Source organism: Gallus gallus, chromosome 4 (genome assembly GCF_016699485.2).
Source record: "Gallus gallus isolate bGalGal1 chromosome 4, bGalGal1.mat.broiler.GRCg7b, whole genome shotgun sequence".
NCBI lineage: Eukaryota > Metazoa > Chordata > Aves > Galliformes > Phasianidae > Gallus > Gallus gallus.
Genome location: NC_052535.1, coordinates 78,816,722 through 78,830,632, shown reverse-complemented (window position 1 = coordinate 78,830,632; position 13,911 = coordinate 78,816,722). Strand labels below are relative to the sequence as shown.

The 13,911-nt window shown below is 37.6% G+C and overlaps 1 protein-coding gene across 2 annotated transcripts in view; it reads left to right on the top strand.

Moving 5' to 3' along the window:
• The window catches only part of C4H4ORF50 (chromosome 4 open reading frame, human C4orf50), a 76,086-nt gene that overhangs the window by 27,312 nt on the left and 34,863 nt on the right, over positions 1 to 13,911 (top strand). Inside the window, exons 13-14 of one of the 2 annotated variants that reach the window (XR_001466433.4) lie at positions 1,692 to 1,934; positions 3,066 to 3,470. Coding sequence is in view for 1 of the 2 variants with exons in the window: in XM_046940423.1 (XP_046796379.1) it covers positions 1,692 to 1,934; positions 3,066 to 3,449 (627 nt within the window). In the remaining variant the exon portion in view is untranslated. Of the gene's footprint in view, positions 1 to 1,691; positions 1,935 to 3,065; positions 9,934 to 13,911 lie in introns of those variants that run through there. The other variant, XM_046940423.1, reaches the window with a different exon arrangement.

The window sequence follows — 13,911 nt, the reverse complement described above, 5'->3', positions numbered from 1 at the left end:
GCAATGGGATCAAAGTCAGCGTCCATCACTTATGTTTGTCATTCACACTCTCTTACACGGTGTGTCCTGGGTAATGTTCTGTCCTGCAGCACACCAGATCTAGAGGTGAAAAGGCACAATTCATACCCCTGACCCCATGAACAGGTTACCAGTGCGTTGGTATATTTAAGAACCACAAGACACACACTCTAGGGAGCCTAAGAGCCAGAAGTGTTGTTTTGTAAGCCAGGGACTAGAGTGATGAGCTTTCTCAGGTCAGGCTAGCTTGTATCCTGTAAGGATTTTAGGGTCACCTCCAAGGTTATAGAACAGTACAGCACCATTGGCATCTGTGTGCTCTGACCCTGGTATTGGAGCTGCTCCTGAACTGCTTGCAAGTTGCATATTACACATAAAGCTCTATGGTTATCACTTCTGCAAGATGGTGAAACTTCTTTCGTTGGCAATGGCAGCAATTCACATACTGAATGTTCTCCTTTACACTGTCACAGCATTTGATTTTGGTGGATCTGCTTGCCAGTAAATGATAGTCACATTTAGGGGATCACTTCAAAACCAGTTTACACCATTATAACACCTCAGAACCCCTTGGGTTTTTTTTTTTTTTTTTTTTTTTGTGGGGTTTTTTTTTTTTTTTTGATTTTTTTTAATGGACACAAGTGATGTAGTTAATGCTTATTAAAGACACAGAGAGAAAAACCAATACATTTCTTTAAGTAAAATGTGTTTTATCTTAAATAACAATTCCTGATTTGGAACATTTACAGTGTATGCATTTTTGAAGCTTCTGCCAGAGAATTAATGACAATGAGGTGATAACTTGAAATCAGATGTATTAATTTTGAAAGTAATTCAAACAAACAAAAACCTAAAGGCTGAAAATACTGTTAACAATCTTAAATTCATTTTCTTTGCAACTGCAAAGAAAATAATGTATCATTACTCTTGTTTCATCAATAAATTTGTATTTATGACAAAATTCTACTTCCTTGTGATAGTCATTTATTTTCAGTGAACTCTTCTCTTCTTGTTGGCAACTATTATGAAACGGTACATTAGTAATCAAGCCACATTTCTGTCTTAATGTGACGTCAGCTCAGTGAAGAGGATACTCTGGAAGAGTAATCTGAAAGCACTGTGTGGTGTCAAAGTCAATTTTATTGTACAATAAAATCAGTTAAGTTAATTTAAATATGGAATAAGAGGATGTGCCAAAGAGTTTGTGTAACTGAACTTTTAAAATCCATTACATTTAACTTCCTTGAGCATTCTTAGGTAGACAAACTTGGATTTGTTGCTGAGCAAGAGAATGTGTGTGAAAGAAACATGCTATAAATTTTTAATCCTTCAAGAGGATAAATTGTGCAATCTTTAATATTAGTGTTTTTCTTTTCTTTCTTTTTTTTTTTTCCTAGTTTTTCTAAATATTCAGATGTAAATTTGGAATTTTTAGTTCCTGGGGAAGAGTTGAGGAATACAGAATTCCATTTTAGAAAGATATAAGAATGCCTCACACTTAAAGTAATTGGTATATTATCTTCTTATTTCGATAAATATCATTAGTTTACATTTGATTTCTGTGAATGTTTCTTGCAATGAATTAGTCCAAACAGCCTCCACTTACTCAAAATAAACAGTGCTGGAAAGCTTCATCTAGCCTGAGTTTCTAAAAATGACATTTTGTCTTGCAGATGCTGCCATCTTCCACAGACATTTCAGAGGTCAGTGCACAGTCAGAGAATCATGAGGCTTTGGTCAGAGTGAGCAGAACGTCAGGGTCAATACCTGCAAACTCTCTGCAAGAGGCAGATGGCATCCACAGTTCTCACATCACTCCAAATATGCACACCAGTTCTTCTGTAAAATTAACAAGTCCAGAGAGGATCATAGCGTTGCATCGGGAACTAAGACAAAACTATCACAGAAATTGCCAGGTCAGTAAAGTTTATTTCGTTACTTTTATTTTACTTAAATGTATTGTTCTTGACAGTCAGTTTACAGATCCTATAAATATTTGAATGGTCTCTTCCAGAGATGTATATTTTATTGTTAGTTTAAACAAGCTGAAGATAACAAATTCTTAACATTTTTCATTATACATTTTCTTATTGCCTAAGAATGGCTTGAAACACATAAAAATGATTAAAATATGTTTTCATCATGGTATATGTTCTGCTAAGGTTATCTCTGAAAATTGTTCGATGTTTAAAAAAAATGAGGAATTATCACGTTGATTCTGTCCTACCTTTTTTTCCCTCCATTTTGTTTTTTTAGTGATCCAATTATTCCTATGCCCTGAAGCTCTTATAGCAATTTCCATTAACTGCAGGAATCCCGTTAAGAACAAAGTTGATCAATTGCAATTGCATTTGTGACAGACTGCTGCTAAACTAAACACGCAAGAGATTTCACCCTCTCTAAGACAACAAAACCTCTCCATAATTATACAGAAACAAAACTTGAGTTTGCAATTACTGGAGCCAGTTAGCTACAGCAGTTATGAATATTGCTCTACTGAATTTTCCTTGTTAGCTCAGATTAAAATAAAAGAAATAAAACAAGCAATATGTAGTTCATGCTTTTCAACTGTTACGTTAAAAAAAATCATGTAAGACACTGATGTCTCCTTTTAGTTAAGAAGTTTATTATATGAAAAAATGTTGACTCAGAATCCTGGTAACATATAGAACTCATAATTATTTAATCCAGGGGCTATATGTGACAGCTTAAACTGATTTCCCAGTGGTCTTCTTTATCACAGTCATATATAAAAAGGATTGATGAAAATATTGCTGTAGCCGAAAATTATTAGGGAGAGCAGAATGTAAGCAGTTCTTTGATGACCCTGATCTTTGATAATTCCTGGATTTATTTTTTTAATACATTTACACCATGTGTGCTTTAATTAAATCACAGGGAGAGCATGACACAGACCTATTGTAGAATTAAACGGGAGGCTACAATTGAAATCAACCACAATGTCCAGAGTGACACGTTTCCATACAGGATACAGAAATGCACTAGGACATCCGTGGTTATGTTTTCTTTTCTTTGTTCCTCCTCAGCTACCTTCATTTGTCTCCTCCAATACAAGCTCAAAGGCTGACCCCAACCTGTCCGTGACTCATGAGGAAACACCTTGGCCTCCACTCCAAAAGATGAAGAATACACTGGAGCTTTCAGAGCGTGACTGGTCCATGCAGGGGACGGACTGCTTGTCCAAATGGGATGATGTATTTGGGGGTCAAATAGGAAATCAGCATGCAAGTGCTATTCCCCAGGGAATTAAACAGAAAGATGTCATTACAAATAATGCATGGCTCTCTAGAGAAAAAACAGATGGCTCAACCTCAGCTACCACAGCAAAAAGCTCTTTGTCAGACATGTTGTCAGCAAGTAATAAAGGTCGAAATCCTGTGGGAAGAAATCAGCTGCATGGGAAAGAATAAAAACCTCAGAAATAAAACAAGGTAAAGCATATTAGCAATGTGATACTCCCATTGTCATACTACTTTGTATGTATAAAAAGTACTGCTTATTTTTTAAACCAAAAATATTTTACTAGATGTTTGAGGTGTCTGGAAAATTTACGTGAGAAAGAGCTTTAATAATTTTTACGATCAGGATTTCTTAGAACACTTTAGACAACTGAAACCAGCAGAGTTTTCAACCGCCAGGCTGCTTCTCAATTTTTGCTTTACCACTTGTCTATGATTTGCTTTTCCTTTAACTGTGAAACAATGTATTAAATCACTTTTGCTTTTACATGCAACCCATTTCCTCGGAGTGCAGTGGCAACTTCTGAAAAAATATCTGGCTTGAGTGACAGGAACTTAAGGAGATATTGTGGCGTGGACTTCCTAAATTCCTGCTTTATGTAAAAGTGGCAGTAGTTCTGCTGTTAGTAGTTCATTAATGTCTTAGGATTTTTTTTTCTTTTTTTCTTTTAGTAAGCTGACTTACAACAGGATACTCACTATGTGTTCCTGTAGATGGTAGTATCCATAAAACACCATCCTTCAATTGTTACTTTTAAGCCCTTTATTCAAATTCCAGTTTAATTTTAGCAGTTTTACTGGACTTGTTTCAGCGTGCTTCTTTAGGTTACTGCTTGGGCGTCATGAGTACCATAACATCAGAGCTCCTGGGGTGGATACTGAGATGGCAAACCCCTATACCTGCAGTAAACACAAGTGAAGGCAATGCCAGGCCAGCTGCTCTAGCGTAGTTGTGGTAGAGCTTCCTTGTGAGCCTGACTCAGAAATAGATGTGGTCAAGTCTGTGTGAACCTTTGATGGAACCTGGGGTAATGGGAGGAAGCAGAAAGGAGGTATGTGTGAGCCAAGATAATTGGAGTCTGGAAAATTTAACAGAGCATGACTGCAAATTCCCCTGAACACTTAAGTGCCATTTATGTTGAGATTCTACCAACCAGGGTTGATATTTTTGGAAACTCAATTCTTCAAATTTCCTAGTTCTCATTATTTTTAATCACTTTTATTAAGAAAGGGCATTTTTAACACACATAAATTTGTGACACTCTTCTGTGCTTTTTCTCTGCCTTCACTGATTACCTCCAGTTGGTTCATAGTGCATTACTGCTTTGTTTGATGCTGCTCCTCCAAAGCCAGAAACAAAATGACTGGTTTTGAAGAAGTGTTAATACACACATTCACTCCTCATGGTGGGAAACCCATCTTAATTTGCTCAGTAATGTAGCAGAGCAATTGCTTACAGCAGTAACTGAATTGGTCTTCATCCAAAACCTCTTTAGAAAATACACACCATATGTCATGGGAAACAGCCACTGGAACCGATGTTTTAAAGCAGAGACACCTATGAGTATCCAACGTCTGGAATTCTGCTCTCATCTGTCTTCATATTCTCTCTAATGCTGGCCAGCAGTTCTGAAGATAAATCTGATGTCCTGCCACAAGTTGTCTTATTTAAGTCTAGGATATTTTGATGTAGAAAAACACATTATTTGACATGATAGCTTTCATATTGATAAAATGATGCTTTAAAAACCAGCACTTAACGAAAACTTTTTTAGAGCTTCATCTTGCTGACAGTAAATTACATGAACTGGTTGCTCAGGTCAGCTAGAGGTCAGATGATAATACATGAAGCGTGTTAATAATAAGGGTATTAATAATGATATTGTATGATGGTAAGATAGCCTGTTATCATAAATCCCATAGTATTTTACCATGAAATTAAGCCTTTCTCTGTCCATTCTCTTTTAATCAAAGATAACTATGGTTTATCTATTATGCTTCATGTTACAGCTAAGTAGGTTATTATTACCATTATATTATTATAACCATTTTTCCTTCTGTTGAAATTAATTATTTCCTGAACAAGGTCTGCAGACACACACAGTTGTAGTTGTGGGAACAGACACTTGCAGACATATTACCAACAAGGAGCTGCATATTACGTAGTAGACTCAAGAAATTCCTCAGGCAAATAGGTTATTTGCTGGCACTTTGTAGCTTTGCTCTGCAAGTCATAGATTTTAATTAAAATCCTGTAGCCCTTTGTTGTTTTTTTTTTTTTTAACTCTTTGAGAAATGCATTCTTCCTACAACAACAACAAAAATTAAATATGTGTAGATACCACAGTTCTAACTTTTCTATCCATTTCCATTGCTTTTTACTTCCGCTAAGTAAAAATGCAAGATTTTAGAAACTGCAGTGGAGGAATGCTAGTAATTTAGCAGCGTTCGTTTGCATTGTTACCTACAACAGCCCTAGGAAAGATTAATCATCTAAAGGCTCTTTTTGAAACTTCTGTCCTACTCCATTTCATCTCAACACTGAGTAGACAAATGAGAAATGATAGTCATATGATGCCAAATAATTTTGTGCTAATTGATATACAAGATTAGATGATGGTTTACATCAGCAACAAGGTCTTTCAAATTCTTTAAACACTGTCATTTATAGAAACCAGCTCCAAGACGTACAGTGGCAGGCCAGATGGTTTGCATACTGGTGTCCTGCCAAGCTGAAACCCTTTGGGATTCTGAGCTTGCTGAGTGATTCATACAGAATGATTAATACTTCCTCTTATTCTGTAAATTATTTGTTTGGGGTTTTTTTTTGTTTTTGTTTTTGAAACTGAGGGTTGGTAACAGCATGCTTAAAGAACACATCTGAACAGTTTGTGTTAATTATCTGTTGCTTGGTACCCAAGGACTGCTCAAGTCAAATGGCATTATCTGAGATTGATGGGTTTATCAGCACACCTAGAGGGAAACTGGACATCAGTATACATCCTACTAACCCGCGCTCTCAGAGCCTGTTTTCCATCAAGACCCTTTCAGTTACAAAGAACTTGTTAGAAACATGACAAAGATGTTTGCTAGGATCAACAGTTCACGTCAAAATCATTCTTGTTAACACCTTCAGGTAATCTTTGCTCTGTTCTTTTTTCCATGCTTGAACTCACCAGAACTAAGGGCAAAATACCTTACTTCAGCAGCAAAGATTTTTCTCTCTTTTTTTAATGAAGTATTATTTAGAAATAGAATATACATGCAGTACACGGAAGTAGTAACCTGAAATGGAGCACACAGTGTATTTTAATGGCTACATGAAAGATAAACTTAGAAAATAAAATGATGGTGCAGCTCAGGCAAAAAAGGGAGCAAAACTTAGTGTGATCAATGGAAGTGATGCCACCATTAGATCTAGGTTCTCATGACATTAGGAGAAAAGGGGAAGGGGTTCTATGGAAGCCTATCACTTCCTGTCTAATGCTTTTCTCATACTGTAAAAATCTTTATGAATATACAAGATCTGGTGATGAAATTGGAGGCTCAGATCATAGTAACTCAGTCTCATGCTCAGGACTCACATTGTTATGGGTCAGTATAAAAATGAATATCCAATGATTGTATGTTCTGCAGTCCTTAATAAATCACGATTACATTTTTGGGTGGCAACTCTGATGTGTAAGAATGCTATCTGGTATCTTCTTAGAAACAATCTTTTCCTTTAGTCCTTAAGCTGATGAATATTAAAGCCCCTTATTAAAACCAGATCATGCATGGAAGGTTTTTTCAGTGCTGACCTTTTTCATATGGACTGATTAAACCAAGAAACTCCCAGATCTATTTGTGCAATTGTACTCTTAGCAGGCCAGCCAGCTGGTAGCTTTGACTTAAATCTATCATTCTTGCAGCAGATTTTTCTTGTGAATAAAGAGAATATTGTCTTTCCCCAGACTGTGTCCTGGATCTTACCAGTCAATATAATGGCGAATCATAGGACATTGTGTTCCTTTACACATAAATATATATGAAATATTTATGAATATTTGTATCCTTACCTATGTATAAATGCAGGGGACTGGCATAAATGATGGTAATATAAAATAATTGGAAAGTTACTTTCTGCAGAGAAAAAGATCAATGTTTGTATAAAATATTCTTAACACTTTTTTTTTTTGTCTTGTTTTTATATGCATAAAATCTTGAAATTTTGCTCCTGTACTGGAAACTAGACTGATTTGCACCCTTGTTGAAGATCTTCTGAACTCTAGTAAAAAGCTTGAGGATATTTTTACAGATGATGGGTCAGGTTCACAGCATGCTACAGCAGCTCTGTTTCAATCTAGTGACCCAGACCAGCTGTTACCCTGGCTTCTCAGGCACTGAGGTCAAAGGATCAAGGATAGAAAGAGAGGGGTGTGGTTTTATTTTTGTTTGTTTGATTGATTCTTTGGTGGTGTACAAAGAACATTTAGTCAACAATTAATCAGAAATTAAAGTGTTACCTATTCTGTCACGATGCGAGAACATCAAGCAGGGAATTTCAGCAAAGGATTCCTTGAAGTTCACTTGAGTTGAACTTGCACTACTTACTTTTAGACAAGAGTGAGAAGCTTTGAATGGTGTGGCATCTCAGCATACTGCTGTCTGGCAAAGCGTTCTTTAAGTGGGAAGCTCCTAGAGCACGTTGTCATTTTTTGTAGCGTGGCTCTAAGGCTGAAAGTTATGAGTGATTCATTCTTGCTCTGAGCCACAGCTAGAAAGGGAGAACGTGGCCATCTACTGGTGCCCTGCCTTGCCCCCACCATCTGCTGGGTGCCACCTCTCTGCTTTCCCATCTGTAGGCTGAGGACTCCGTCTCTCAGCAGCCACATCTTAGTTTCCATCTGGCTGCAGACAGTCCCTTCTGGTGAGGGGGCTGTAAAATAAATCTAGGAGTGAGGCTGCCTTTGGCAGTAGCTGGAGGGCACTGATAGTTTATGACTGTGCTTGGAGCTTACCTTGGGGTGCACAGAGTTGTTCTCATCTCTCAGAAGACATCTTTCAGTTTAGGACGGCTCAGCCAATCTCTGAACCTTCACAGCAGCAAATGTTGTCTGTTTTGGAGGCAGGGAGTTTGTAATTATCTCTTTAGTAACTAAGCTTGAATTCTGCTTAATTTGGGATCAAGAAAGTCGGATTCCTTACACCAAGTGTGAAGTTAATCTCCTGATGTCTGTAACAGTCCTGAAGAGAAATCAGCACTTGGTCTGCAGGACAGGGTTCATCTCACAACAGTGTAGATCTAAAACAGGCACTGCAATCCATACTCTAGAGCTGACCCTTCAGTTCACTGACTGTAAAGCTGAGGCAAGGGGGATCTTGAATGTCAGGTCTGTACTGCAGAAGAAAGGGAATGTGATTCCTATCTTCCTCCTGTGTCCTAAACAGCTGCTGTCTCGTAAGAGATAACTGACTTTAACACTCTTTTTTTTAATGATGTTCTATCTCTTTTTTGAATGTTCTGCCTGAGGACTTTTCTTCTGTACTTATTCCTTGGATTATCTATGTAGTTTCATCTTTATTTATGTTCTTCAACTCTTTTGAATTCACTTTAAGGCATTTAGGTAACAGTTTATAAATATATTAAATAGGAAATAAAAGGTGTATGTAAATCTGAAGCCTTATTGACCTGACATAAATTCTCTGGGGCCACAAGAGATCAGAGACAACATTCATCAAGTGAGGCATTGAGCATACATCTGGTGCTAATACTCAGGAGTTTTAGCATAAGAATAGAATAAATTCACTCTTCTTCATCTGTGAACTGTGCACTACTCTTTACTTGCTTATCCCCTTGAAAAGTGCAAAATAGAACAATGTGGAAAAGAGTAGCAGCTTATAAAACAGTGTATTCAAGTGTTGGATTCAGCCTGGCTTGTGGTAAGTTTTCTTCAGTGGATTCATACCTGCAGTCACTGTCATTCTTCTGGGAAATCACGTAAGCACATATTTCCTTTAGAGGGCTTCTGACCTCTTTTGTGTTCTTCTCTTTAATTTCTTTGTCCTAAGTAAGGTGATATTAAAAGAAATCCTTGGCGGTATGCTTCCCTGGGAGCTTTACAGAGGGTAAAGGATAGAAGCAGTTTCTGCTGCTTCTAAATTAAAAGCAATTGCTCAGACTCTTGCAAGTCTCCAGAAGATGACATATTTGCTAAGAATGTGTGCAGCCCTGTGCATGGGCAAACTGAACGCTGGGGAAAGAATAATGTGATAGTCAAGACACATCCTTCAGTTTAATAAACCATTTTGAGAAGAAGGCTCTTCCTTAATTTAAAAGTAGTCCTGGGAAAAAAAAAAACATAATCTAAACTTTAGCAGGAAAGTAAGCACTCTTATCATTTGAAATAAACAGACTTTTCTTTAAACATACTTTTCTTTCTTCTGTAGTACTGGGTAACTTCCATAGTATGTTAAACCTGTTGTAAATCAATGGTGTATGAACAAGGTTATTATATTAGCAGTATTATTAGGAATAATAGCTTATATTCCTTGAATTTATAAGCATGCATGTTTTATTTCCTAAACTAGCTTTTCCCTCAGAAGAGGTTGTCTTGTCTGTAAGACTTATTTGTAATATCATGTTATATGCTATAAAATGAATTACTACCTTTGAGCTCTCAGTTATTGAGAAGTTGTAGCAATACATCTCTCCTGGATATCCTGGCAGCTTAATGTTAGGGGCTTCTTCCTGCTCCAAAAAGATTGGTTTGGGACTGATTACCAAGTCATACTGTCGTAGTTAATCTGAATCCATAGTAAGTCTGAATCTGCTTGCCACCCTGTTCTTTAAATCATCAGAACTGCATTTCCATCTGTGTGTTTTACATTGGGAACCCTATGCATCAGTGCCATTATATTCCCAGACACTGCAAAGCTTACCTCCATCCATCCATCCATCCATCCATCCATCCATCCATCCATCCATCCATCCATCCATCCATCCATCCATCATCTATATTCTGAAAGAGATGAAAACATTGGTCACACAGACCTCAGGCCCTGGATGGTGTATGGGTGCCATGTTCATTTTCACCCTCTCAGCATTGTTCCTGTGATTTCTAAAGATGTAGGATCCTTGGTAGTTTGGGACTGCTGCAGCTGAATGCAGCGTTATCTGTTTAGGACCACACCATTAAAAAAATCAACTTCTAATTTATTGCCTAATTTATAAGCCTGCTTGATAGCCTGTGACACAAGCTGAACTTATGTTCAATAATTAATGTGAAAAAAAAGACAGTGTTACATGGCCCAGATAGATTGGATGCTTTTTATTTAATCCTGTCAGTCAGCCACGGCTGTTAAAATTTATTATCCTCATAAAAGAAGGTACCCATGCTGCTGTAGGTTTTCAACCTAAAAGAAATTCATGCTGGAATAAAGTATATATCCAGAGCATATATAACTCTATAAGACAAGAAATAAGCATCCATAAATATAATCAGAAATTTATGGGGGACATATGCTTACACAAATATGACTTTTTTGCCACATTGTTATAGAGATTTGAGATACAGAGATGTAATGTTATTTACATTTTAGTTGCTAGCTAACTCCTCTTAAGCCTTGGAAAACACCCCCTAATTTATTGAATTTGATTGTATATGCCCATATATAATGATGTACAGCCAAAGATGTGGATCCTTGATGATTTTAAATTATGCTTTTATTCAGTGCAAGCTTCCAATTCAAATACTTACCCATGGGAGAATGTAAATAAAAGTAGGTGAAGAGTCTCAGTATTGTTTAACTGCAGCTTCGTAACATGAACTTTTGTAAAACTTGGCAAGAGAATAGGAGTGCTGAAAAGACATTTAGTCACACTGGACATCAGGAAGGTGCTGTGAAGTTGGCTGCTGTGCCACAGGAACAACATAGTCCTCATTCACATGTAGGACTTAATGGGAATCCACAGATATTAAATGAATATTCCCATTGGGAAGGACAATCTTTTCCCCCTTTTTGCGTGGAAAAAAAAATCAATATCTCATCAGGGAACTCTTCAATACAGAATATTTTGAATGAGCATATGATAAATAATATTCTTGTCTGCACTTGGGATATAAGGAAAATAATTTTCCTGGTATAATGAGTGATAAGTAGAACAAAGATCACATGGGAATAAAATTTAGCTGTTAGATCCACTTGATAATTTCCATCTGGATGGCATTTGCTTTTCTCTGTAAAGGGAATGGGAGCTGCCTATTTCTAGGCAATCTGTTCAGTTTCTTTTACAGGAAAGGACACTTTAGCTATTCCTTCCATATGGGCATACATTATTACATCTAACAAACATGTTCATCTCTCATTTTAGCCAGACCCTCTAAGCGCTCTTAATTCCTGGGTGGGTTGGGATGGGGATTGAATATCCTCTTTTCTTCTTGTTTCCTCTTAAGAAAGCAATAAGGAGTAGAGAAGAACTATGTTGGTTATATGGTTAGGTGCTAGTTTGCTAAAAAATAAACTTTACTTGAGGGAGTGGAAAACAAGATAGCTGTAACAGTGTAATCATTGCATCTCCTGGCCTGATGATGCTGTATGAACACAGGTCGGCAAATTTAGCTATCATAGGCTCCAATTCATGCCAGCTCTGTCATAAATTAAGCTGGTTCTGTCTCAGTATTCACTCTTCTTTAGAACAGAAAAATATTCTAAGGATTAAGAGAATCACTATAGTTGTCTTGGCTAACCAAAGGGGGAAAAAAAGGCCACAAATTAATAAGATAAATAAAATACTACAAATAAGAATGTGGTGTTTTAGGACTGCACCTCCCTCATCCCTCTATTGCCAGTGACCCCTGGATACTGGCTATTCTCCCTTTTTTGCTTTGGTTTGGCTTGCTGGGCTCTTTTATCAGTGAGTATTAATTTTGTTTTACCACACCCAGCATCCTATGGACACTGCTGGTCTTGGTGTGCCTGGGCAGCTTGACTGGAAGCTCATCCACCGAATAGTTTGAAGTTGAAGCAGCCTTTTGTTACTGTCACTGATATACATTTGCACAGTCATTGAAAGTTGTCATTCGGCATCAGATCCATGATGCTATTTTTAAAAAAGGGTGAGGATAATTTAAAAAAAAAAAAAAAAAAAAAGGTATGTGAAGTATACTACTTTCTGTTCTCCAGAGTTTCATAGTTTCATGAACAGCTCTGTTGCATTTTCCATGTGAAATTGAATCTCAGCATGCTGGAGGCCTTTGTCCCTCCACAGCATACAGCCAGAACTAGAGATCTTCAGGTGGGTTGAGTCAGACTTGGTAAATAATGAGACAGCAAAACACAGTGTGTTCAGGGCTGGGAAAGACGTGTACAGCTCTACAGAGCCCGAATGCCAAAGGGCTTACTGGGAAAGGTAGGAGAAAAGTGTCAAAATGAAGAAACAGATGCTGTCTAGGCAGGAATTCACATTCATTTTGTTTACTCACCTGGCTATCGAGAAAACCCCATGACAAATAACGTATGCTTTCAGCTGCTGACCTTTTTATAAGACTATGACAAATACAATGCCTTGTTTTCCACAGATAGCTGATGTGTATTACTGCTGCGTCACTTAAGTTGCAGCTGTGGATTTTCTTCTTCTCTGAAAGTAGCTCCAAATGAGACAGAAGTACTATCTGATTTGCTAGCATAAATTAAACTGTCAGCTGAGTTTTATTTCCTTTGCCACAGCTCTTAGAACTCTCTTTGTGCTCTTCAAGATTTGATCCAAATAGATTATGGCTGTTTCATTCCTGGTGTGTGTGCCACCTTGACTCGGTTAATATATAACCCTTCAGCAGTCGTTAAGGGGAGTGGCATCATTAAGAATTTATTTTATGCCTTGAAGCCTTTTTCAGACCTTCAACATGACATTGGCTACTGCTGGCAAAAGGGGTGCTGGGCTGCAGGTGGTGTCAGTGCTGGGATGAACAGGCTGTGTCTGAGCGGTACTTCACACATGCTTTGGACATCCTATCAGCAGTTGAGGTGTGCCATTCCAGTTATTGGTGCAGTTATTTTAGGAATAATTTCCTAATATCCTTACTTGAGTGGTCACCACCTGTATTCTACAGGCATGTACTAGGTCACACCTAGGAAAGGCATACTGCCATTTATTTATTTATTTTTAATGTTGCTTTTATGCTTACAGAATGGGAGTCTACTTGTGGATAGAATGGAAATATGCTTGCAGACATAAAAGGAAGATTAAAAATAAATAAATAATAAAATACAGTGACTGAAAGCAGTTACCTTGAGGAAATGACCAGGGCAGACTGATAGTCTCCAAGGCCTTGATCATTTGCAACTTCATGAATTCTTGAAGTAGTATCAGTTCATATTCATGCAGTGAACCTTGATTAAGTTGTCAAGTTTCTCTTTGAACACACATTAGATTTCTGCACGTTGCTCTTTACTATGTGCAGGATGCTCACCACTTGATTACATGTTTTGCCCCAGAAGCTGTTGATGCCCCATCCCTGGAGGTGCTCAAGGCCAGGTTGGATGGAACCCTGGGCAGCCTTATTTGATGGGTGGTGGTCCTGTCCATTGCAGGGGTTGGGGCTGGATGGTCTTTAGGGTTCCTTCCAACCTAAGCCTATGATTCTGTGTTAAG